The 27,215-nt window shown below is 37.4% G+C and overlaps 1 protein-coding gene across 7 annotated transcripts in view; it reads right to left on the minus strand.

Moving 5' to 3' along the window:
- Positions 1-2,481: 2,481 nt before the first annotated feature.
- The window catches only part of NIPBL (NIPBL cohesin loading factor), a 167,857-nt gene continuing 143,123 nt past the window's right edge, over positions 2,482-27,215 (minus strand). For 5 of the 7 annotated variants that reach the window (XM_064140653.1, XM_064140658.1, XM_064140652.1 and 2 more), the window contains 23 exons: positions 25,641-25,730; positions 25,207-25,421; positions 25,009-25,123; positions 24,381-24,479; positions 24,131-24,277; positions 21,921-22,055; positions 20,516-20,614; positions 18,092-18,145; positions 16,874-16,982; positions 16,171-16,307; positions 14,543-14,683; positions 14,167-14,260; positions 13,897-14,051; positions 13,568-13,658; positions 10,520-10,693; positions 9,775-9,965; positions 8,886-8,993; positions 7,265-7,465; positions 6,711-6,857; positions 5,355-5,650; positions 4,891-5,065; positions 4,061-4,246; positions 2,482-3,483 (listed from right to left, as the gene is read on the minus strand). In XM_064140653.1, coding sequence (XP_063996723.1) covers positions 3,118-3,483; positions 4,061-4,246; positions 4,891-5,065; positions 5,355-5,650; positions 6,711-6,857; positions 7,265-7,465; positions 8,886-8,993; positions 9,775-9,965; positions 10,520-10,693; positions 13,568-13,658; positions 13,897-14,051; positions 14,167-14,260; positions 14,543-14,683; positions 16,171-16,307; positions 16,874-16,982; positions 18,092-18,145; positions 20,516-20,614; positions 21,921-22,055; positions 24,131-24,277; positions 24,381-24,479; positions 25,009-25,123; positions 25,207-25,421; positions 25,641-25,730 — 3,525 coding nt within the window. In that variant the 3' untranslated portion in view covers positions 2,482-3,117. Of the gene's footprint in view, positions 3,484-4,019; positions 4,247-4,890; positions 5,066-5,354; positions 5,651-6,710; positions 6,858-7,264; positions 7,466-8,885; positions 8,994-9,774; positions 9,966-10,519; positions 10,694-13,567; positions 13,659-13,896; positions 14,052-14,166; positions 14,261-14,542; positions 14,684-16,170; positions 16,308-16,873; positions 16,983-18,091; positions 18,146-20,515; positions 20,615-21,920; positions 22,056-24,130; positions 24,278-24,380; positions 24,480-25,008; positions 25,124-25,206; positions 25,422-25,640; positions 25,731-27,215 lie in introns of all 7 variants that reach the window. The other 2 variants (XM_064140656.1, XM_064140657.1) reach the window with 2 other exon arrangements.

Here is a 27,215-nt window from a genome sequence, read left to right on the forward strand (position 1 = left end):
TGAATCATTTAAAAAAATACTCCTCTATAATTAGTTCTGTCAAAAAACTATTGTGATCTTTCATCGCTGCAGGTAATGAAAATACTAAAAAATTACTCTGCAATTTTACAGTACCTAAGTGGAGATTAAAAATAACAATTTCGTTCTTGTTTAGCTCGCGGAAGTGTCTGTGTACAATATGGCTAGCGTTAACTCTAAAAGCTTGACAATATCCCTTTGTTAGGTACAACAACCTTCCATCTACAGAACCTGTACTCAAAAGGGAGAAAGCAGTAAAAAAATTACAATTCAGTAATTGTTATAGCTATGTTAAAAAAAAATAATCTATAGCTGTACAGTGAAAACATGCTAGAAAGCTACATCAGCACAGAGGTGCAAAATTCTGTCACTACTGATTGTTGTACTGCAGCACTTTCAGAACCCTACGTTGAGGTTTTTTTCCCAATGTAGAAAGAGCTCTTATCTTGGTCTGTACTGGTGCCTGTAGCGGGATGCGTGTGACTGCTACATAGAGGATGAACTGCTGTGCTGACTGCAGCTTGGTACCACTGAAAATCGTCAGCCTGTGTTACACACACACAGCTAAAGGCAACTTTTCCCCTAAGGCAGGCACTACTGCTGTCTTCTTTTGCAGCAAGTCCTCTGTTTGTGATACTGGGTAGTACATAAAGGGAAAATCCAGCTCCTAACTAGGGAGACTATAATTCAGTTTAATCAATAATCCACAATGTTATGAGTCTATGTCACGTGGCAGCAAACAGATCCCACCGAGGAGCACGTACGCCCTTTGGTTTATCATACCACGTAGTAATGGTTCAAATCCTCTCAACTAAGACAGCTTCTGACTTCTAGGTTGTTGTTTAATTAAAATTTCTGATAATTTTATTCTAAGAAATACCAAGAAACCTTCCTTGCTACCGGGAAAATCACGTGGCCAGGAAACAATTTATGAACATGGAAACATTTGTATTATCTATGAAAAATAAGAATAGCATAGAAATAGAAACCAGACAACAAAATAGTCTGATATAGAAACAGAAATAGCATCATGGCTTACAGCGTCATGTTAGACTGCATCTGTATTGAATACTTTTTATCATGTCAGAACTTCCTTCTGAAGTATTTTCAACCCCTTCTAGCAGTACATGTCATACAATCCCCGTACTCTCAGACTACGCTGCTCCTGGCCCTGAGAAATAGTTTTCTTTCTTTGCTACAAAAATGTCCTACTTGCAGAGCTGCAGAGGAGTGACTTCTGCTTTTTCTGTTTCTTCCTACTTCAACAAAACCTATCTTAGCCTCAGTGCTGGCTTATTGTACAGTGAAGAACATACCATTGGGAGTGAAAACAAAGTATTTCTGTTTAAAAAGATTCCAGTAAAGAGCAAAAAAAAAAAAAAAAAAAGCATTTCCCATAGCAACAATTACTAACTTGATTCTGAGGAGTTATTAATCATTTAACTTTAATTTTTTTTTTTTAAAATACATTAGAATCTTTTGGAATACTGTTACTATTCCTCACAAAATCAAAGAATGTATTAGAATAGCTAGTTTCATAAAAAAACAAAACAAAACAAAAACAAAACAACCAACCTCCTACCATAAATTCAATTTGTAAAAGAAAATAAACATAACAGAAAGATTTACTTATTGAGGAACACCTGGTTTAGATAAATATGTTTGAAAACACAGCAGGATTTGACGATCCCCTTAAAAAGTTTAGCTGTTTTGTTTGTTTCTTCTCTCCCCTGTTAGCAGATATGCTGCTTGTCTTAACGCTCTAAGAAGGCAAACTGTTTTGTGAAAGGTTGCGGCAATGCAGCTGGAGCCCATACTTCTGAGAGCTTCCAGTAGCATTTTTCTTTTTCAATTTACAAAACGCAAAAAACAGCTTTCAATTGATTAAAAACAAAAAAAAGGCAGTAAAATATACAAACATTTAAAAAAAATATTGCAAAGGAATGTAGCATAATAACCCATACCCACTCACTGCTTAGATTCTGGGAGCTACCTCCTCTCGAAACAAACCTCCCTCTGTTGATCAACAGTAATGCATACATGGCCAGTCAAGCCCAAGCAGAAAAGTTCATTCAGCTTTCCCCAGATTTAAACTATTATAAGTTACCATTTGGACAGCATTAGAAAGAAATTGAAGCATACAAGGAATAAACTATAGTTTCTTTTTATATCAAAATGTACTCTTGAAAATGTGTTTGGCACAGTGCTAAATCATATAGTTAATACTAAATATTGCAGGATACAATAAAACCCTGGAGTTAACTTGTGTTTACACCCTTTAAGGGATAAAAATAAAAAGACACCAATTATTCAGAAGTCAGCCTATACAAACTGTATAAACAATATTTTATGTCTTGTTTTGAAAACCACTGGTATAGTAAATTTTACATAAAAGACTGCAAAATAATATAAATGGATTTAAACAGATCTTTACAATAAGAAATTCAAATGGAAACAGACAAGTAACAAAGAGAAGTAAAAAAATTTATTGCAGTATTTGTTCCACCAGATTTGCTGGGGATCCCTTTTCTTGTATTATTTCAGGGTGACCTAATACATCAAAATCTACATTTACAAAAACTCCTCCTGCAGATAGGTCATAGATACTGCATGCCTTTTTTTTTTTTTCCCTTTTATTTTTTTTTTCTTCAACAGAATAAATTATATATCCAGGAGATTCTGCCATTTTACAGCCTGGAAAAAACAATGCTTCCCTGGAAACTGGGCTAAGCTAAAGAAAGCCATCCGCTGCTAGGTTAAACTCCAAGAACACTTTATTAAGAACATTAACAGACTAATTTCCAACATTCACTTGTTTATTTTTTTTTTTTAAACAGAAAGGTTTTTTTCAAGATATAAACAATTTTTTTTTCTGTTAAACTATAATACAGTGGGAGTAAAAATGAACTGAGAAGTTTCTGCTGCACAACAGCGAAGGAAGCTCCCACAAAAATGTTTACCAAACATTTCCTTCTTTCTCCCGCGTCCCAGGTTCCATTCTTACTCTTCATTTAACTGATTTTTTTTTTCCAGAAAGTTGATATTTCAAGTTTTTCTGTTATTTCAATTCATGTAAATTTGGCTGCATGTACAAATTCATTAGCTGGAAGTTCCATCCTTGGCGGCATACAGCGATCGTAAAGTCTGCACAACTTTATTAGTCAGCTTATTAGCACTCGTTAGAGCAATTTTTTTGTAAATAATGTCTGACTCTTTAATAGTGTCTACCCAAGGCACCAGTTTGCGGCCATCACGGCGCTTAGCCTCAGTCCAGGAGCCACTGTAGGAGCCTGCCATCCACTGAACACTGAAGCCATTGCTGGTTTTCTGTACTACTCTTGCAATTTGTGGTCGGTCTTTGTACTTTGGACAGCAAATAGCGATGACATCCATGACATCAACACTTTCATTCATCTGTGCTGCCAACTCCGTAGAGTCTGAATTTCGTTTTGACCTTCTCAATGACTAAAACATTGGGGGGAAAAAAGACCAAGTGTTACACAGAAGAACTTTAGTGAAATTATTGCTTTTATTGCTTTTAATCCCTTGACGCCGGGAGTTGGGATTTCCCGGCACACATTCCATTGCCGGCAATGAGACGCACCGCGACCGCCAGCGCCAAGGGGTTAACATATCCTTGTAAAACCACATACTCTTAATTTGTACCCGTGTCTTTATCTCTTATTGATATATAAAATTATATATACACATGAATCATAAAGCTACATAAAAACTTGGCAACAATAAAAAGGATAACACACAGTACATTCCAAAGGAAAATTAATAACTTTTTATACGGGATAAATTTTCTAGGTCGTTTGTTGGGTTTTTTTTTGTTTGGTTTTTTATTGTCTTTTCTGTTAAACTTTCTACAAAAGTTGTATAAACGGTTAAGTAGAGAATCTCTATCTACAAAATGCTTTCTTTCATGTGGATTACATTACTTGGTGTACATTTAATATAATAGACTGACATTTATAAGCACATAAAAATCATTTTACGTAATACGCTGCGAAATACGTTGACTCCTCCTCCGCCTCACCCCTGAAGTGCCTCCTCCTCTATCCTCCCCATCACTTTCATCGTCCTCTGTCTCAGCTGCATTGTTTTTAGGGCTGCCTCCTCCAAGCAGCGAGGTAATTGCTTTGTTTCGAGCATTTGTGCTAGCTGACACCTCTCCATCTTCTTCCTCTTCATCAGGATCCAAATGTTCCATAAGAAGCTTAAACTATTAAAAACAAAATATTAGTCCACATTGCAACTTTAAAAATAGACATTTTTATTACACTACATTAAACAAACAAAAAAAGGTAAAGAAACAGAGTAGAGCAAATGGCAGACGACTTTAAACTTGAACAGCTTATGCTGTGTTCTAGAAACTTTTGTCTTTCCCCTCCTTTTTTTGGTAGGTATGTAAAAGCTTTCTTCTTGTGTTTCCAAAACTGCAACTTTTCTCTAATTGGAATTTCTAGATTTAAGGGGGGGGGAATGACAAAACACACTAGATCTAGTCTGTGCTTCTGTGATGGAAACAGTCAGGCATAAAGTGAACAAGTCATATGGGAGAGGTATACAAGATGGATTCTAGAAATTAGAAAACACCCCACAAAGTATAAATTTTTTAGTTTAAATTAATCTTCACTGCGTTTGAACTTAGTAGAGGTCTATGAAAGTCAGTCCTGCTAAACATCCTGAAAGAAAGCAGTGAGTTTCAGTACATCATGTAAGATTTCCAGGGACTTTTGAGGTGTTTCCAGGAACATTTTGAGAGGTTCATCCACATCTGTTACCAGGTTTATACTGTGTTAACTGGTTAGAAAGGTTTTCTGGTTAGAAAGGCTTTCAGGTTTTCTGCAAAGCAACTTTACTTACATCTAAGTACTGTTTTACTATACTCCTCTTCACTTCTTCAGTGATCTTGGAACTAGCCATATCACTCCGCAGAAAGTCCAGAGTTTGTTTTGGATGGAAATGCACTCCTGTCTTCCTGTTTATCGCTTTATCATAAACTTTTGCAGATTCAGATGGAGAATACTTCTGAATTTTACTGTTTTAAAGAAAATAAAATGAAGGGGCTTTTGAAGAAATCTCAAAGCAATTTCTAAGAGAAACTTCTAAAAGCTTCAGTACAAGTAGGCATCCTGCTTAAGAAATGAAATAAAATGTTCTTTCTAACCTAAAGTTCCATTATATTTGACTTGGCACATTTGTTTTTCCTGTTCCAAACTGTTGCTTAAACAATTAGTTACAATCAACTTTAAAAAACATCTGCCAAGTTTAAGTCCTCACAAAGAACTCACTAGATACCAAGAGGATCTATATCTAAACATTCTTACCTATCAGAGAATCCACAGAGGTTCTTTAAATGCTGTTTCAGCATGAGAAGTAATAGTATGCCTTGGGAGACATTTGCAAATTCAATTAAAGGAGCTGAATTTTCTGGTAAACATTTCATCACAGCATTTATGTCATTTTCTTCATCAGAATCTGAATCAGAGTCTACTCGTTTCCGTAACCTCCGAGGCTTAGAAGCTTCCTCCTCACTGTCGCTCCCACTACCACTGTTACTGTCACTCTCAGTCTCCTCATCTGATGAAGGCTTTCTTTCCTTTTTTTTGTCTTTCACCATAGACTGCAAGACAGAAGAATTAAGACATGTTCCAAAATCAGAGTAAGTAGCATCACCTATGTTCCTAAAAAAATCTTTACAAAATAAAAATCACTACTGGCTGAAATTAACAAGAATTCTTTGGACAACATTATGAATTTATCAGTATTAGAAGAAGTATTTATGGCAAGAAGATGCTAAAAACCTGATCCAAAGCCCACATTTTTTTGCAAGGTGGGTGGAAAGTTACTGAAGGAGCAAATATTGCACTGGCATGTTATTCATAAAAGACTGCCCAGTGTTAGCAGTTGCAGTAAAATGCAGAAGGCCAAAATCAATAGGTAAGGAAGAAAACTCCACTCTTCTTCCACCTGCATATGATTTCTGTGTCACCAGATTTCCAAATGTACTTTGATCCAGACAAGTCTAAACTGGTTTTAATATTTGTGTCTTAGAAATTTATGACACTAATTGCACTGCTGACCAGAGAAATGCTCAAGTGATCGCATGCCCTATTAAAAGTAGAAAGTTCTACTACTTGTTGAGCAACAGAATTTCACAGGAGTGTTACTACTGCACATAGCATATTTCAATACACAGGATTTGGGAAGTGCTAAGGAGGATCTCATCCTTTCTGTGCTAACACAGGGGTCCCCAGTCTGAAGAATGCATTCCTTATAGCAGTTTAAAAATTGAGAATTAAAGGCAGTGTACTTTACAGGCATCAACTCCGACTTGTAGTTACTAGTCAGATAAGACACCCTAGAAATGTGCTTACTTCCTGACAGTTTGTACCTTCTACTGTTTAAGTTGTCCAGGAAGTGAAGACACTGAAGTCTTTAAGGAGAAGCAGCCTTCTTTTAACAGGGTTGTGGGCTGCCACAGCAACAGATACTATACCACGAGTCAGGTTCTTATATGCTACCTTAAGAAAAGATGTGATGAGCACTCTTTTCTTGCCATAAACAATGTATTTAAACTCTCTAAGGTGACACACATGCAGCTACCTTCAGCCATTTGACAACAAAATAAACAGCTAACTGGATTTTATTATACAAATACACTAAAATATAAAGACACATACCTCTTTAAATGACTGTAATAGGTTGCTACCAGAAACTGACAGTGTAATGTCTATATGATGCATTATAAACAGTGGCTCTTCCTGTGTTTGATAAGGAAAACAGGCTAGATTGTCTGCTATGTACAAGAGCATATTCACCTCCGTTTTCTGGAAGTTAAAAAAAAAAAAAAAAGTATGTAAAAATACACTTACAAACACTTCAGACATGCATTTATCTTGTGTTCCTAACAGTCTAGAGCCAAAAACATGATCAAAAATTTTCTTCAACATACGCCCCCAAAGCTACAGTATGCATACATGCAGAATTTGGCCATACCTCAAGATACATTATTTCTGATCAGTCCAGACTGTACAGGAAAGTACAGAAAGATGCAGAAGTAACACATGTACTCTATTATACAAGTAATATTAGAGGCAAGTACCTTGTATTGCAAAGTACATGAAGGAAACAAAGTTATCAATAATTATGTCACAAAAACACATCGTAACAGGAGAAATTAAGCTTGTAATTCTGCATTTTAATGTCTTTTAAACAAAGGAAATGTGATGCTTACTGCAGTATCATCAAAGAGGTTCAGCAAAGAAATTAGAAATGCTCGTCTGTGTTGACGGTTCCCACGGATCATGGAGTATAGGTGTGAGCACAATGCACTGGATGATTCATCGTGTCTAAAACCTCTTACAGGATCTTTTGGGCAAGTATTAATTGCCTGTTGTACCTGATAAGACATCTTCATACCAGCCACTGCTTTCATCTGGAATGGAAAAGTATTTATTTTTCTTTAAGCCACTGATTTCAGAGCACTAATACTGAACAGGACTAAGTGGATGATGACCTGAACTTGACGTTTATAATGTGCTACAAGTGATTCTACCTTTCAGGCTGGAAAAGGGATTAATTTAGAACTTGTATAACACATCAGAATGACTTGTGAACTGCCTTCATTGTAAATTCTGTTACAAACATACAGCTAATTGGTTTACACACTACCACCAGGTATTCCAGTTTAAATGGTTTTCAAGAATACTGAAATGTTTGTACATATTCACAGTATCACAGTATAATCAGGGTTGGAAGAGACCTCACAGATCATCAAGTCCAACCCTTTACCACAGAGCTCAAGGCTAGACCATGGCACCAAGTGCCACGTCCAATCCTGCCTTGAACAGCTCCAGGGACGGCGACTCCACCACCTCCCCAGGCAGCCCATTCCATTCCCATGTTAATGGAATATTTGACCAAATACATATCCTGAAGTTGCTTGCAGAGAAACTGGCAACCAAGGCCATATTAGTACAACAGAACTAACAAACAGAAAATGAGGGTTCTTTGTATTTCCAGCTGATTTTACTTAATCCAAGGTTCCTTAGGAAAAAAATGGAATCTCTAGTTAGGATGTATATCTAGTACTCCTCACAGCTCCTTTGCTCCTGTTCAGCAAGGCTTTGGCTTCATAGATACAGTCTTAAATCTCAGCTGCCTACATATCAAATTTCATCTGCTGGCCTTTGCCTACTGGACCTGTTTGGATGCCATCAACAGTGCAGTGCCCCAAATAAAGTGGAATACAAGCAGATATGAAAAGTCCCATAATGTAGTGCACACATGTAACCCAGTATGGGGCCTTCTGAAATAAGGAAAGGGTGCTGCAGTTTTAATTTCAGATCTTAAATGGAATTACTGGCACCATGCCACAACTCCACAACCCCTCACTTGACCCTCATATCTTAACTTTCAGCAAGAGCCCTCAGATCTAAACAGCTTCTTATACTCTTTCTGCTTAGAATAAAATCTATAAAGCCTCAAAGGCTTAGCACTCTACTACCTATACACTGAAGACTTCTACTTACAGAAGCTGTCCTCCAATACAGGAAAGTCACTGCTAAATATTATGAAACAGCTGTCCTTACTCTTATAAAATGAATGCTCTGAAGTACTATTCAGTAAGGGAAATATTATAATGAATGATAAAGGAAATGTCGGACGGCAAGAGACATTTCTAATTATTATATCCCTTCTATTTGTAGAAATGGACATCTCCAATCAGGGGAAAGAACTGAGATAAACATCGTTTGTTACTTTATATCCTTTTTCTGCTACTGAGGTGTACCCAGGTGTCAAACCACTGGAGAATATAATAGTATTTTGTAAAATATTAAATTAGAACTACTTACATGAATGAACCCAGCATATTTTTTGTCTATTTCCACCAACTGCTGGTCAGCTTTATTTCGCATAGAGGGCTCTGGATCTGTGCCCATAGCAATTAAGTACGGCACACACTTGAAAAACAAACAATACAATTATTCAGGCTTATTGCAGCTCCTCTTTCCAGTCTTTGTTCTTCCTACTACACTGCTGTTCTTGTTATATTCTAACTACTGCAGAAGGTACAATATGAAGCAGACAATAGGAAGCTATGTGTAACCTACTACCTTAGCAGTTAGTACAAAGTACATGAGTGACTGGCATTATAGATGATTGAAGCTTTGTGAGGTTTGAGGTAGCATTTCCCTTTATCTCAAATTCTAAAGACAATTTACACTATAAAAAGGTAATTTAAAAAACTACCAAGATACTGCTTATTACTGAACATGCACAATGGCTGCAGTATAAAAAGTTACAAAAATTATACAAGCAAAGAATAATGCAGGTGATGAGTAAATTTCTAACATCAACTGTGGAATTCCACAGTTTTTTGATTGGGTCTGGGGACTGAGATCAACACAAGTTCACACATTTTCAAGGATAAAGAATCAAATGAAGAAAATGTCTTGACATATGCCTGAAATCTGTAACAGAAACGTGATCCAGTGTACAGGTTCTCTGGGTGCTGACTGAGCTTTTACACCATGATTCACAACAGGAAAGACAGCATTTGGAACGTCACTAGCTAAACATATAAAACTCACTTAAAAATATGCTTTCTTTAAAGGCCTTCTGATACAATATTAAGTTACTCTTACATAGCTGGAAGTGAAAAGCTGGGAATCTATGTAGCAAGTGTGAAAACCTCTGAAAGCCTGAGTAACAAAGACCTCCCATCACAAAAGCCTACCATACCTGAACAGGATGGATGAGACCCTGGTTTAACGTCAGTGCAATGACATTTAGAGCAAAGTGGCGTACACTGGACTGGGTATGAAAGAAAGCCTCAAGGACCTGTTTGAGATACAGCTGCATGATGGAACTACTCATCCCTGAGGAAATATCACCCATTTCTTTCAGGTCTTCCTGTTTTGCTACTTTTTTCCCTGTAAAAAGGAAAAAAAGGAATAGCAAACTCACCACAGCATAATCACAAGCTTTGCCATTAGTTAACGCACAATGATCTTCAAGCTTTATAACAAATACACATTTCAGCTATCTTAAAAGTGTGTTTATGATCTCATGAAACACTGAGCAATCAGTTTGATGGTAAATAAAAAAAATCTAAAGAGACATGACATTAAAAGTTTTGTTCCTTAATAAAGGTTTTTCAATTACAAAATTTAATGCATTGCATTTATTATTTTCTCTCTGCAAATTAATCGTAAGAGGGGATTTTGCCAAAAAGTTATTACTACCATCATTACAGCAATTATATATTCTGTATTGCTGCCAGGATTTGTGCATCCTGAAAGTAAATAATATAACCCAAAACGTGTCTACACTTAGACATGCAATGAGGTTTTTGAAAATCATTTGGGAACAATATTACTGATCTGATAACAATCCTAAGTGAGTGACTCAGTTCACGTACACAAGAATGTGGGCAAGAATGTTTTGGTTTGGATGCCTCATTAGCACAGAAAAGTTCAAGACTTACAGTCTCTGTCTGCCTGCTGCATGCGTGTATCCTCCTCCTGCAAGTAGGTCTGGAGGTTTTTTAACACTTGGATTTTTAAGTTCACTGAACAGTTCTTATCTGAAAGAATGCTGTTGTACAGAGTCTTCACTTCCTGTTCAAACATTAAACTTGGGTGTTGTATAAATGCAAATCCTAAGGGTGGGAAAAAAAAGAGGAAATATTCCATGTTATTAACATCTAGAAATTGCATTTCTGCTTTTTAGGTCTTCCTTCAAAACAGAGGTATGAACTTTATCTCCTCCACAGCATAGCTGCATTGCTTTTCCATTAGGGCACCACTCATAGGTTCTAAAGAGTTTGTTAACCATGACAATTCCACTAGCCACAGCTGTGATGAATAAAGATGGGGTGTCAATGCAGGTCACCTTCACTGAGAAGAGTTACATAGGTCTGGAAGCATGTCCAGTGTAGTGGCCTGCATCTGAATGACTAGGAGCTCTCACAAGAACAAGGGAAGAATATTACTAAAAATTGGCCATTGTATGTCTAACACATTTGTGCAGAGAAACATTCTGCTGAAACTGTGAAGAGCTGCTCACACAGAGGCACAGCAAATGTGGAAAAAGAAATCACAAGTATTTAAAAATCAAATCTTTAAAGAAAACAGACAAGCAATCATCCAACAGTAAACAGAATAAAATGTATACTTCTTGCTGTCACTATTCATATACTTACTACAGTCTTCTCTAAATAGCTGTCTGAAGCATTCCTAAGACTACATGTGTTGGAAGATATATACTAGAGAACTGCTTTTAGCTGCAGCCTTACTCTTGTCAAGGAACTGGTAGTTCTTAGTCTGTATTTTATTTTTTTTTTTTAATTATTGATCATATATATATATATATATATATATATATATATATATCAATATCATTTTAAATCACGTGTGTCAATTTGGAAGTGCTACTGACAAACTCCTATCCAGCATCACAAAAAAAAACCCAACAGTAGTAAGAATATCTCAATATAAGTTGCATTTAACCACTTGGTTTAACACTGATGATGAAAACTAGACATTAAATGTATTTTTTATGACCACCAGAAACTAAAATTTTGAATGAGCACACAGAAAAAAAATGTATCAGCATAAAAGAATGAGTCAAAAAAAAAAAAAAAGCAAATAAAATTATGCAAAAGCAATGTATAAAAACAGCTGTAGCAAAGGGAAAACTGAGAAAAAAATTCAAAAGTAACTCCATAGACAGAGAAATCACAGTGCAGGTTACATGCTAGGTCCAGAGCAAGACCTCAGTGTGCTTAAGATCACATTTCAATGTCAAAATAAGAAGCAGAAAGATGCAATCATGTCTGTGACTAGGGAGACCCTACCTCGAGTCCAGTATTCTGTAGAGGACAATTAAACTGGACTGTGCTATGTTAAGTGTGGTGCATCTTGATGTAATGACTAGCAAAATTCCAACTACTCCACAGACAACGCTAAAGCCATGAATTCTGCTTACCTGTCTGAAGTTGTTTTTCATAGACTATGAAGTCAACACTCAGTCTTGGTTCTTACCCCCACAGCTGTCGCTAATTTGAACTCATAGGATGGTTTGGGTTGGAAGTGACTTCAAAGATCCTCTAGTTACAATTTCCCTGCCACAGAGGCAAGGGACATTTTCCAGTAGAACAGGATGCTCAAGGCCCCATCTAATCTGGCCTTGAACAATCTCAACAAGAAGGCATCTACAATTTCTCTGGGTAGCCTGCTCCAGTGCCTCAACACCTTCACAGTAAAAAGGTTCTTTCTTAGACGGAATCTAAATCTCTACTCTTGCAGTTAAAAACCATTAGCCCCCCCACCCTGTCACTACACGCCTGACAAAATGTCCCTCTCCAGCTCTCCTGTGGACCCCTTTAAGTACTGAAAGGCTGCACAAAATTCTTCCTGAATCCTTCTCAAGGTTGAACAATGGCGACTCTCTCAGACTGTCCTCATAGGGGAGGTGTTCAAGCCCCTTATCATCTTCATGGCCCTCTTCTGGACTGATTTCAACAGGTCCACATCATTCTTATGCTGAGGCCCTAGAGCCAGACACAGTACTGGAGGTAGGGTATCAAGAAAGCAGAGCAGAGGAATCACGTCTCTTGACATGTTGGTCACATTTCACTTGATGCAGTCCAGGATGTGACTAGATTTTTGGGCTGCAAGCAGACCTTGCCTTTTTTTATTCATTTTTTTAACCACCAATTTCCCCAAGTCTTTCAAGATACCTAAAAAGTCATCTAAAGAGCAACCTATAAAGGCAAATTCTATACAGTGCAAGAGCATGTGCCTTGGACACAACTTTCTTTAGATTATGCCATAATCATAAACTGAATGCTTCCAAAAACTAAGGCCTATCTGTCCAAATGAGATCATCTCACATATACAGCTTTGTCCTTAAAGAAGAGGAAGAGCATAATGCAAAGCATTAAGTAGCATTTAATGTATTAATGAAAGTCACATACTGTACTAATGCCTCCAAATAAAGAATCTATTTTAAAAGTGAAATACTGGTAAAATCCTGAAACTGTGATATCTAGACTGTGACATCATCTCGGTGCTTTGCAAAATCACAGAAAACATGCTCAACTTGGTATAACATGTCAGAGTTCCTTTAACTCCTGCAGAATATCTGCTCCTACAACTTAAAATGTTCAAACTTTTCCAGCACTCTTCTTAATTGGCTTTTAACCACATCTAGTGGAGTGTAGAGCAGGATTTGGAGTTAGAACATATTTACATGCCAAGAAAAAAGAACATCTATGTTACTTTGGAAATATGCTGCACTTTTAGACTTGGCCACACATCAAGAGGTATTCACTGTCTATCTAAGTCATCCACTCTGCTGCAGAAGTACACAACTAGCAACCTGTTGACAACTTTTCTGTACCCAGTTCTCAAACAAACATGCAGTAATTTTTTATTTTAATCAAGCTTGCTTGCCACTACACAAACATGAGTTTCTACTGATTCACGTGGATTTTTACCATAGCAGAATAATAAAAACTATTATGTCTTACCAAGGCCAATAATGGCTTTTGTCTGTACTTCTTCATCTGAATGTTTTGTAAAATACATCAGCAGTTCAAGTACTTTATCCTTTATGTTAACCTGAGCAAATTAAAACAAAAATAATTATAGAAATAACAGAAGAAACAGATGGTTTTTAATCTCTTATAAAAAGCATAAGTATCAAAAGGAGGAGAAACAATCTTACTGCATGGCCTTCGAAAACAAAAAGCTATACTGTAGGCATTATAAAGTCACACTTAACTTTCAGGGCCTGGGAATACTGTTCTTTCAAATTAAAGCATTCAATATATGTAAGACTAAATACAAGTCATTTTACCTTACTGTTGCCTTTAAAATCTTCCTGATCAAAATCAAAATGCCGACACAGTGCTCCAACAGTGAAAAGTGATCTAAGGAGTGCTGGTTTGTTGGCAGTAAGTATTGTACTGTTGGGGTCTTCCTGATGTTGACTTTTTAATTTGGAAAGTGCACCTATACCAAGATAACAATGTTTGGTCACATTGTTTAATGGTGGTGTGTATCTTAAGAAATAACATAAGACTTGTAGCCAAAACTAAGCGACAGTTTCAAGCTTTTTTTTTCTTACCATAGTATCTATTAAAACAGGCCCACACAAATTTATAGTTCTGGGTGACCTTGTTCACAACAGCCCCGAGACAACTCACACAATGCTGAACAACCTAGGAGCAAGAAAGAGCAAACAAATTACACATTTAGGAGTTAAAATGGGTATTTTTGTTAAGCAATATAAAAACCAATGATGAATTGAAACTAACAATCTAAGGGATGTAATGTCCATGTCCTAGACTGCTCTGAAAACCTGCTCAAGCGCGTAAAATAGAGCAACAACACAAATTCCAATAAACCAAGTTCAGAAGGCTCAGAAGTTACCTTCATAATGAAGACTTTCTCTAAATCCAAGCCATGTGAAACGCAATCAACAGCAGTGATTAAAAACTTACTGTCATGCCATATTTGATGATGAGTTTCATAAGGTCTTCCTCAATAGTGGCAAGAAAGGTCTCACTAGGGTGCTCCATCAGTGGCACTACAAGCTCTAAGATTTTTGCAACATTGCAGATCACCATGAAATCATTCTGAGTCTGAAATAACAGCATTTATAGCATGTAACTTAATTTCTGGCCATGTTACTTGTAAGCTACGCATTACTAATAAGCACAGGAAAAATCCTTGTTCACATAAGATACTCAGTAAAGGTATAAGAGGATATTACTATAGTTTATATTTGCTATTAAATTACATATTATTGTGAAAGGTAATTCTGTTTCCTACAGAACTTCTTGAAAAAAACAAAGAAAATCCCTATGGGTAGAACCTAACTTCTCATCATTGCTGCTAAAAGACCCAAAAACTTTTGGCCTTGATAGGTTTTTGGAGTTCTACAATAAATATAGGAATTCTTCCCAATAAATGTTACAAGATACACAACACTTGGAAACAGGTGTTAACAACAAAATGAAGTTGCACTATGACTCAGTGTGCTTTAGTAACAACACACACAAACACAGAAATTACAATTTAAGTTATTACTGGTTTACATCATCACGACTGTGTCTGTATTGTGATGAATCTGTGGAAAATGTTGATCTATTAAAGACACATCCTGCTGGAAATTTACCTTTTTTTTTTACAAATAAAAGTCAATATCAGGATGAGAAATGCTACTGTCAAGCCATTTAACATATTCACACTGACAGTGGTAATTCTACAATTCAATTGAACCTGTATGAGTACAAAACCTATGTAACTCACTAACTACGCTACAGCAAGTCAATAATCAGGTAACACTTTCTTACAGTTTGATTAGAAGCATCTCTAAAAGTCTCTAGTAAATGTGCCAAAAGAACACTCCTGGAAACCTCAACTGGAAAATGCTAAGCAATACCTACAATCCATTTAATAATTATTCTTCAGCCTGCCCTGGGCAGCTGATTTAATTTGATGGATTGCTGCCACCCACCCACACTCCTCCTTGAGCCATGGCTGCATGATCCACTGTAACTTTCCCTGAACTGACAGTGCTAATCAAAATAGAAGGCACTGCAAAGTCTCTGGAAAGAAAGGACATTTTACTACACTGTGGGGCCTCAGTACTACAGCTTTCTACAGTTTTTGTGAGCGAAACGGTCTTAGAGAGGGGAATACAAAACACCAGGATCTAGGAAAGTGAGAAATGAAGTACAGAAAAGGACGGAGCAGGACATTTTTCTTCTGATATATCTCATACATCAATCTGTCTTACAGAACTATAGCTCTAGTCTTAGGATTCATATGTTAAATATTAACTGCTCTTAAGACTGTGACTATAAATGAAAAATACTTTAAGACATTTTTTCCCCTCAAGGGAAAGGGGCTGCACAAGTATCAGTTTCATTTGGCTGTAAAATGTGGAGGCAGAGGTGTGGAACAGTAAATTAGAAACTGTGGAGATCATCAAAAGGATCTAATATTTTTAAGAAGTTATGATGCCAATGATATAAACCTGTAATTTCATCAAGTATACAAGACAGCCACTCATTTCCATGCTTAATTACTGAGGGAGAAAGAAACGACTGGTTTGTCTACTTACACTACACTTAGTGGTCAGGTAGGGCTGCATGGTCATGGCATGCTTGACCATTAGCTGGGGCCTGATTTTGCTGAATAAGAACAAAGTGGTTATGCAAGCAACCAAGCGACCAGAATTCACACCTTTGTTGTCAGAATCTGTAAAAGATCAGAAAATACAGAACCATGTTAAGTCCAAGTGATGTTAGAGCAATGACAAGTGGCTTAAACATGATTTGAATATCTGTTTCATTGCACCTCTTTCAAGATCAGTGCAGAATATTCTCATTAGAGATGAGGACATGTGTAAACATTTGCATGTGATCACAAAAGAAGTGAAAAAGAAGATGTTTCAAAGGCATCACTAGTTTTTAAACTATGTGCTGTAGACAGAACACGAGCTCAGCTGATGATTCCTATCACTGTTGTAGAAAATTTTAATGAAAACAAAGCTTGTCATGCTTATTTTAGTTTTAGATATCTCCAACTTTGAAGAAGTTATTTTAAAAGTAGTTCTGTTATTGTGATTAGGTAATGAAAATGAAGAGAGCTTTATTATACACTGCTCAGGAGTTAATAATGAACTTAAAAGTAAAAATTGACTACCAAAAAATTTTTAGCAAGAATTGTCCAAGAGTAACTTTTCGTGATAGTAATTTGAACAACCACTCTTATAGTACCATATAAATTCAAGAGTTTAGCTACTGAGTTTTAGATAATAGTACCTGACAAAGATTCCTCATATTTAAGAATGTGCTCAACCAAATTATCAACAAGTTGAGTACAAGCTTTCTTCACAGGTTTGTATGAGGCATCCTCTTCTGACTTCAACAGCTATAGCAGATGAAACAGAAAATTATTTAGTATTAAGGATGCATTAATTTACAATGGATACATGCTGGTTTTGTAACAATTACTGCAGCTGCACAAGGACTTTTACACTACAAAAATATTTAACTTCTCCATAAAAGTGACAGAGAAGTAACCAAACTAAAACTCAAATTCAAAACCCTAAACCACAAAATAAACCACCCCAAAATGCAAGAGAAGTAAAGAAAAGAATAGTGCAATAAAAAAAAATCTAGAAAACGATCTGCTGATTATTTCACTGGAATTGAACCTAACTTTCTTCTTAATGAAACAATGCAAAACCAGTAATGCAGTTATCTTTGCTAGCAGTTACTAGAAGAAGTTAGAAGGCTTTTTAAAAATCAGTAAAAAAAGAGCAAATTCAAAAGGGGCATGGTTTTTGACACTAAGTAAAAATGTCCAACACAAAATACAAATTTTTGAATATTTTAATCAGTTAGCCTTCTTCCATTTAAATTCAAGTACCAAAATCATGTCCAGAAGATCCTTTAATATCTAACAATGATTGAGGTCACACTTACATCAGTTTCTTCAGTGCAAGCATTAAGAATCTCTGGTTTACTTGTCTACCTATATATTTCATGGCACTCCAGGCTAAAGTAAAACCCAAAATGCTTTTGTGATTGAAAGTTAACCAGTTCAATTCTTAGAAAAATCATAGTATGTATAATGTAGAAGTAACCAATACTTTGAATATTGCTTCTAAAAAATTGTATAACAAATACATTACATGTGAAAATACACTTACCTACCATTAAAAACAAAAAAAATCTATGTTATAATAGACGCTTCATTTCAGAAATTAAGTGTATTAGCTGTATATTAAAGAAGCTATAATGTAAAAAATACCCCTCCCAAAATCAAGAAGTATTTAAAAATTGATCATATGGAAAGACAAACTAATGTCAGAGAGAAACAAAACTGCACCACAGAAAACAAAACATAAGTCAGATGTTTAAAGAACGTGAACTGAAACTGTCTACTGTAAAGGACTGCTCTTTCAGTTTCCCTTTTTTGTGTTTTAGTACCAAAAGAAGTTTTGACAGTGATTGTATGATACATTCAAAACTTACATTTTGAAGCAGTTGTTCAAACCAATCATATCCTGTATCTCTACAAGCTGCAACCTAGAGGTGTTTTCAAGAATAAAGTAGTTAATAAGATTAGGCATCTGAGGAAGAGTTATTTCAATACATATGTAATCTTAAAAGATCCATATAAGTGCACAAATATATCTTCATATGCATTAAAGCACAGTGATTTTGTATATTTGGAGATCAGAAACTATCTTCTGCATTTAAAAACAGTTCTGACCATTTAAGTGACTAGAATTTGTATTTCCTACAACACAAAGCCTGTGCATTTTACTAGAGATTGTTGGCTTTAACATAAAACAAATGGTGATTTTGTAGAATCATAGAATCAGTCAGAGTTGGAAGGGACCACAAGGACCATCTAGTCCCAACTCACCTGCCGTGGGCAGGGACACCTCACAATAGAGCCGGCTGTCTAGAGCCTCATCCAGCCTGGTCTTAAACACTTCCAGGGATGAGGCTCCCACCACCTCCCTGGGCAGCCCTTTCCAGGGTCTCACCACCCTCATGGTGAAGAACTTCTTCCTAACATCCAGTCTGAATCTACTCAATTCTAGTTTTGTTCCATTCTCCCCAGTCCTATCACTACCTAACATCCTAAAAAGTCCCTCCTCACCTTTCTTGTAGGCCCTCACGACCAAACTTCTCTAACATATGGCTTGTTTTGCAGAAGATCCAACCGCCCATAACCTTACCCCTCCCTTCCAACCCAAGTTTAAATTTTGTTAAGGCAGACAGGGCTGATTCCACTTTTGTCCTACATGACAGCTCTGTTCCCTTGCAGAGTGAGCAGGGCCCTGTGGAGCTGTGTACACACACAGAAACAGTTCCCACAGTCTCCTCAAAGCAATTTAAAAGCACTGTCCTGGAGTCCTGTACCCCTAAATTCCTCTCCTGTCCGGACTTCGGGGGGAAAGGGGAAAAGCCGCCTGGTTTCCCTCCCCCCTCGCCTGCCCTGCAGCCGTGAAGGGGGGGAGGACTGCCCCTTGAGTTCCCGCGCTGGAGCCAGGCTGGGATTGGCCATGCGCTTTCGCGCCTAAGGTGTGGTAACTCTGCCCTTTGTCTAGCGAAGGTTATAACTATTGGGGGTCTTCCTGCCTTTGGGGTTCCCGCTTTGGAGTTTGCCTGTGCCTGGACGTATGTCTCTGCCTGAGCTCACACACTCCCCTGTGCCTGGACTGCAGAGAGACCTTCAAGGATTTGCTTTCCTATTGACACCTTTGTGTGCCTAACGACCCTTAACGACCTCTTAACGATTCACCTGCAGCCGCTGGAGAAGAAGAGGAAGACAAACCGCAGGAGTCAGCCTGAGTGAGTTATTTGGCTTAGCTTAATTTAGTAAGAAACTGCTATTAATTAACAGCTGAGGCCTTTTCCAACTTCTGACTTCCAAAATAGTCAGATTATTGATAGTGTCCTTGTAGGTTAATTCTCATGCAACTGAATCTGCTTATTAAACTAAATTAATCTTTGTATATATAGTTGTGGGGGCAGGTTTTTGGGAAAATAAAAAATAACTATTTTTGATAAATTCCCGACTCGGCCACGTATTAATTCCTGCTCTCCACAACAAGCATTAAGACAAGCCTGACATACTAAAAATTACCCTGTGTGTATATATAGATGTATTTCATATTAAAAACCCAAGCCTTCACTAGTATCAGGAACTGCTCACATGTGCTCCAAAGCAGAACAGGTAGGGAAAACAGAGTTTAGATGAAGTTAAACTGGCTGAGTTCTGAGTCTGGAAGAATGCATACTGGATTACCATTTTGTAGAAATATCATAAAGCAGGATGAAGCTTAAATTCATGGTTTTAAGTAATGAAGTGAGTACTTTCATCTGATATTTACATATTGGTATAACTGATATTAAAACACCTCCACAGAACAGTGGCTTTACACAATACATTGCAATTACAAACGAAAGCATTTTATCTGTCACAGATTTTGGTACTTTGGAAACAAGTTACTTAATTTGCTGCTCGTAAAAAGGGGATACAATTAGACAGACACTAATTTACACGGAGTGAAAATATGGCCCTGTTTTGAGAAAGCAGCTTATTACATTTAAAAATAAATGTTATCAATTGTTTCAGGAAAATTTTCAGCTTAGTTATATGCTGCTACTAGCAGCTCTTGAGGGAAAAAATAAATGTAATATAAACTTGTTGTGTTCTAACTGAACAAGTATTTCACACAATCTGAACATAGTGTGGTCCCAGTTATCACTGCCAGCAGACAGTTATCACTTAGTTTCTTACAGATGACTAATTAGGACATATATTCAATGCCAGAAGATATAAAAAGTAAACTACCTGACAATTAGTATTCTACAAAACTACACACAACATTTTGAAGATTCTAAAATTCTGCACACAAAACTCAAATTTGTTTAACATACCACATCAGTGATGTTTAATATTTTTCTTGTCATTGCTTCTTTGTCATGGTGTGGAGTTGGAGTAAACCAGAGCTTCTGGAATGTCTCATTTACTAATTTCTGAAAAGTATTAGCAGAAATAAATAACTTGTCTTGGCACACAAGTATTAGAAGTAATACATCCACACAACAGATTCGTTGAAGATACAGTTTCATAAGAAACTATTCAACCTGAGACTGCTGTAGAAAATGTAATCTGAGGTAGATCCAGATCTACTATTACAGGAGTTACACTGACCTCTAAGTAAAAGCTTCAGGAAAATGATGACTTGGAACTGACACTACAGATAATGGAAGTCACCACCTTCCTGCATTAAGTAGCACTTCTCAAGAAAAGAGTACCATAAGAAGCTGACAACTGAACATAAGATTATGATTTCTGGAGTAGAGCTACCAGCACCGGTAGATTATTTCAGTTTTCAAAACAGCTGTGACAAGGTAGGAAAGAGAAAGAAGCTAAGTCTCTATCCCCAAATATAAGATGTATGTTCCCTTCCAATGTTTTTGGATGGAGAGAAAAATGGGATAGAAGCAAGCCTTCTTCATGGAAATATAAAGTATATATATTGAAGATAATGCTTCATTTTTTTCTGTTGTTGTTAGAAATGCAGTAGGAAGAAGGAGAAAGAACATGGTCATCCTCCTTTCCCAGCAGCACCTTGGATTCAGCTGTTCATCTGCTTCTTAACAGTCTTCTTGGAGATCCAGTTGGCTTTAACATACTCAACTGGTAAAAATATATGCTGCAGCTGTAAAGTTGCAGATTTCAAATCCTACTGAAAGTGTGATATAAAATTATTACAGATTTGTTTTTAATTATGCAATTTCAAAATCACTTTGCCAAATCAAACAAAACCAGGTTTGGGTCAGGTTTATAATTTAACACACAGTCTTAGTTTTGTGCCCTTCTGTGTATACACTGCACAATGGGTCGACATGACATAACATTTTAGGGAGCATAAGAGATTCATTGAATATTCAGAATTAATGGAAAATCAGCACAGATTAATATAGCTTTTATATGCAGAACTTGCAGTTTTTAATATATGGTATTTAATTTTGATGAAAAAAATTATGTGCCCTTTTTAGTTTTTAGAAGAACAATGGATCAAACACTTGCAAGAACAAAAAAAGTACCTAAACATTCTTAAAATCTTTTTATTGTCTGCAAGAGCTTCAAGAAGACAACAAAGAGTAACAATGAAAAAAACATTTCAGAAAGCTAAGGTTTGAAATTGAAATTGAAAATAAAAGTAATAAAAAATTAAAGACTAATGCAATATTTCTGATTTTTTTTCTTTTGTCAAAATATATAAACGCTAAACTAATGCTAATTAAATATTCTGAAGGATACTCTTCATCCTACCTTAATGCCTTCTTCATCATTGACTCTCCGAATCATTTTCACACACATCTCTGTAATTTTGGGAAATGTTGGCTGTTCAATACAGATATCTCTAAGTATCTTTATGACTCTTTTTCTGACACTGATACCAGTATCCTGTGAAGAGAAAAGCATTACATTCTTGAAAACATGTTGGAAATGTTAACTAATGTATTATATGAATTAATCTTTGAAGATCACCCAATATGACACTAAAAACCTTTCCAGAAAAGACAGTTAAAATATTCTGTATTGTATCTCACCAGAGAGGAGGTGATTCTCCCCCTCTACTCCACCCTGGTGAGACCCCACCTGGAGTACTGCATCCAGTTCTGGAGCCCCTATTACATGAACAATGTGGAGATTCTGGAGTGAGTCCAGAGAAGGGCCACGAGGATGATCAGAGGGCTGAAGCAGCTCTGCTATGGGGACAGACTGAAAGAGCTGGGGCTGTTCAGTTTGGAGAAGAGGAAGCTCCCAGGTGACCTTACTGTGGCCTTCCAGTATCTGAAGGGGGTCTACAAAAAAGCTGGGGAGGGACTTTTTGGGATATCACAGAGCGAAAGGGCTAGGGGAAATGGAGCCAAGCTGGAGGTGGGGAGATTCAGACTGGAGGTGAGGAGGAAGTTGTTCAGCATGAGAGTGGTGAAAGCCTGGAATGGGTTGCCCAGGGAGGTGGTTGAGGCTCCATCCCTGGAGGTGTTTAAGGCCAGGCTGGATGAAGCTCTGGCCAGTCTAATCTAGGGTAGGATGTCCCTGACCATGGCAGGGGGGGTTGGAATTAGATGATCCTTGTGGTCCCTTCCAACCCTGACTGATTCTATGATTTATACCAAAGGTCAACAAAACTTGTACCATTTTACTTTTAACAATTCAGTAAAGGTTCTAGATGAGTCCCCTGAATGCTGAAATACTTGGACAGGGCTGGGTGATAGATTGGACTGGATGATCTTGGAGATCTTTTCCAACCTGGTTGATTCTATGATCCTTGCATCTAACCTGATCTCCTTCTATGACAAGGTCCACCCACTTAGTGGGTCAGGGAAGGGCTGTACATGTTGTCTACCTGGACTTAATTAGAGCCTTTGACATTGTTTACCACAGCATTCTCCTGGAGAAATTGGCTTGGATGGGTGGATGTTTTGTTAGATAAAAAACTATCTGGATGGCCAAGACTAATATGTTGTAGTGAATGGAGGTTAAACCAGCTGGCAAGTGGTCACAAGTGGTGTGACCAAGACTCACTGCTGAGGTCAGTTCTCTCTGAAATCTTTATCATCTTCATCAGTGATCTGATGTGGTGATTGGGTGCACCCTCAGTAAGTCTGCACTAGGTTTGGTGGAAGTGTTAATCTGCCTGAATGGAGAAAGGCAGTTCAGAGAAACCTGAGCAGGCTGGATTAATGGCTTGAGCCCAGTGGTATGGGGTTCACAAAAGGCCAAATGCCAAGTCCTGCATTTGGGTCACAACAACCCCTTGCAACACTACAAGCTTGGAAAAAGTAGATGAAAGGCTGCCTGGTGGAAAAAGACCTGGAGGTGCTGGTTGACAGCCATCTGTGTATAAGCCAGCAGTGTGCCCAGCTGGCCAAGAAGGCTCACAGGATCCCAATCTGTATTAGAAACAGTGTGGCTAGTGGGACTAGGAAAGTGACTGACTTCCTGTTCTCAGCATTGGTGAGACTGCACCTCAAATACTGTGTTCTGTTTTGGGCTCCTCACTAAAAAGAAAGACACTGAGGTGCTGAAGTGTGTCCAAAGAAAGGCAAAAAGGAGGTCTAGAGTACAAGTCCTGTGAGCAATGACTGAGGCAACTAGTGTTGTTCAATGTGGAGAAAGGAGGCGGAGGGGAGACCTTATCACTCTCTGCAACTACTTGAAAGGTTGTAGCAAGATAAGTGTTGTCCTCTTCTCAAAACCAACAAGTGACAGGACAAGAAGAAACCTTCTCTAATTGTGCCATGGGAGGTTTAGGTTGGGTATTATGAAAAATGTCTTCACTGAAAGGCTTGTAAAATACTGAGAAACAGACTGCCCAATGAAGAGGTGGAATCACCATCCCTAAACGCATTTGAAAGACGCATAGATGTGGTGCTGATGGACCACGCCATTCTGTATTATTAAAAACATAAGCTCAGTTACAAACAGATTTTCCAATGCCACATTATCATAAATATCACAAGTCACCATACCAATATCCTTTCAATCAGCATGTCGTAATACTGCTCAGCAAGCTGAGGACGACAAAGCACAAATCGGCCAAGCAGCTCCACAGCTGCTTCTCGTACACTAGTGGAGTTATCCATTAACCGTCCATGAACACCTCGCTGCATATCCAGCTAAAAGAACAAATGAAACAGAGATTCAAAGTGAGAAAGGAAGGTTTTTCTTAGGGATGATGGAGGAATGTAGGTGCTGCGCAATGGATATTTCTCTTTTTACCCTGGCAAGTATACTGGGGTCCACAGCAACAACCTCAGACAAACACTTCATGGCTTTTGTTCGAACAGCAATTGCATTTTCACCAAGTACACGCAGAATCTAACAAAACAAAAACAAAGACTCAGTTACTTTGGGAAGGCAGTAAACAATGTTTGACAGGCAAAAAATGCCTGCGAAAAATGAAATATATCTTTTTAGACAGTAAAAAGCTGTATGCAAGTGATGTTCCAAGCTACTGGTGAGCACGGATATTTACTAGGCATCACTACATCGAAAACTGGCCCAAACAGTATTTACACAGGGTCTGCATGTACACTTTAAAACCTTTCATTTTAAGCACAACTCTTGTCATTCAGTAGTGGCTTTCACTGTAACACTTTCAACATGAGAGCTGGATTTGGAGATTACAGTATTAAGAATGTATCTACAATATGACACACAAAATGCATGCAAGAAAAGGAAAGAACCACATATTTAACCAGTAACGAATATGGAAGCACATGGTGTTACCATGACTTGTTAACTACCTGGGCTCAAAAAAAAAACAGATATGGTATCCTACCACACAAGTGTCTGGAATCAGAAATCAACTCTGTTTCACCGTCTTAAGACTTCCAGTAGAGTTTACCTGTGTCAAATAAATATCGAAGCTCTGGGCAAACGGCCTCATAGAGGCCAAGTAGCGAACAATCAAACACGCATCTTCGTAGTCCACAGTATCAGAATTCATCCTGCAACAAATTCTGTGTGTTAATTAGGACACGTTATAAAACATGATCTAAAATGCCAAATGTATGGCTAATAAATAAGTGGTACTGAAACGTACTTTAATGTACTGAATTGAGATGGAGCAGTTTTAATGATGCTGCGAAGAAACTTTTTGCGACTTTCTGCTCTGTGCATGATTTGTCCTGTGGTCTCAACATCTTTTGCGTGATGAGTTCCTTCAGATGAATCCTCATCCTTCTGAGATTTAATTGCTTTCTCTGTTTCCATAGTTGTATCACGGAACCACTGAGCTATATAAAACTTCCGAGAAAACTGGAGATGCACAGAAAATGAACCGAACAGATATGGAAAAAGGAAATTAACAGATTTGCAATGAGATTAACTGAATTTAATGCATTAATAGTATTTTGGAAAACATGGCCAACTGTGTAAGTTAGGATAACAACTGAAGCATTAACATGCCTAACTAAAAATCATTTTACCTCGTAGGCATTACTGATATTATTTTCATATATATACATTGAAATTTACCACTAATGATGCATCAGTTTCTGTGTTCTCATCCAGATAATCCAGCAAAGCCTTTTGCAGCTGTTGAATTTCATCTTCTCCTCCTGAAGCCTGTCAAAAGTTACAAACCAGAACATTACAGTGTTAATTACCATCTAAAAGTCTGCTTGTCCATATATAAAATACACTGAAGTCAATTGTTAGTTGCAGAACTAACAATTTTTTTAACTAATTACTTATAAACCACATAGAGACTGGAACAGATTAGTCTTAAAAAGACTAAGTGAAGAGTAAGACTTGTTTTAAACTACACTGACTGATTTGATTATTTGTCATTCTATGAGGTTGTGTGAAGACCCTCTGTCCTGGAAGAAAACCCGAAGGGCTGAAATCACGCATAGCAGACTGACACAAGGTCTAACCTATAAGTCACCAGTAGGTGTCTCACTAATACTAAATACTGAAACGGTGACATCTCAGAGAAAGGATAAAAGACAAAAAAAGTATATAAAAAGGAATATGAAGCAAATAGTGAAAATGTATAGTTATATAAAATAAATAACCAAATCTTTGTAGAAGTATTTGGTATAACTCTTTTCAGAGGTAATGCATCCACAGAGAGTGCATCAAGTGTGCCAAATCTAGGAAAGAACTTGCAAAATTTGTTCCCAAACACCTCTGAGCTCTAGCACTGAAGAATCATGCTCTCTGAGATTCAAATAAGCTTCTACCAGTCAAAGTGCTTGAGAACACACACGCATATTTTGTGAAAAACATCACCTACTGCAAAAAGCGTATCTACAGAACAGTGTTATCCTTTTCCCATTGAGCATGTTTAAAAAGCATTAAAAAAAACTACATACAAAATATTCATATGAAAACCAATGCTGGAGACTATTTATTGGATTTGTAATATATAAACTCCATCAATGTTAAAAACAGAAGGTATTTTTTCGAGAGGCTACTTAATAGGAATTAATTATATTTCCTGTATGTATATAGGCACATGGAGGACAAGGCATGTGATTTGAAACAGATGAAGGTATCTTCATTGAGAGTAAGTCTTGACTCACCAACCTAGTGGCCTTCTCTGATGGATTGGCTACTTCAGTTGACAAGGGAAAATGTAATCTCTCTGAATTTCTGTAAGGCCTTTGACATGATCCCCCACAATATCCTTAATTTGAGACATAGATTTAAAGGAAAGACTGTTTGGTGAGCAAGGAATTGTCTGGATAGTTGTATCCACAGAGCAGTGGTCAATAGCTCAGTGTCCAAAATGGAGATCAGTGGCAAGTAGCATTGCTCAGCAGTTTGTACTGGGACCAGTACTGCTAAGTGCCTTCATCAGTGACACAGACAGTGAGATCAAGCTCACCCTGAGCAAGTTTGCAGATGACAACAAGCTGAGTGGGTTGACTGACATGCCTGAGAGATGAGATGCCATCCAGAGGTCTGGTGGCAATAGATGGGAATAGCCTATCCCACAGGGGGAAAAGGGTTTTAGGAAGGGAGTTGGCAGGGGTGAAAGTGGCATCAATAGTAAGGAGCCTGAATGCAACATGCCAGTGCCTCTGGGAGAGGTGGTAGAGGCAA

The sequence above is a fragment of the Pogoniulus pusillus genome, chromosome Z, assembly GCF_015220805.1.
Source record: "Pogoniulus pusillus isolate bPogPus1 chromosome Z, bPogPus1.pri, whole genome shotgun sequence".
In the NCBI taxonomy this organism is placed as follows: Eukaryota; Metazoa; Chordata; class Aves; order Piciformes; family Lybiidae; genus Pogoniulus; species Pogoniulus pusillus.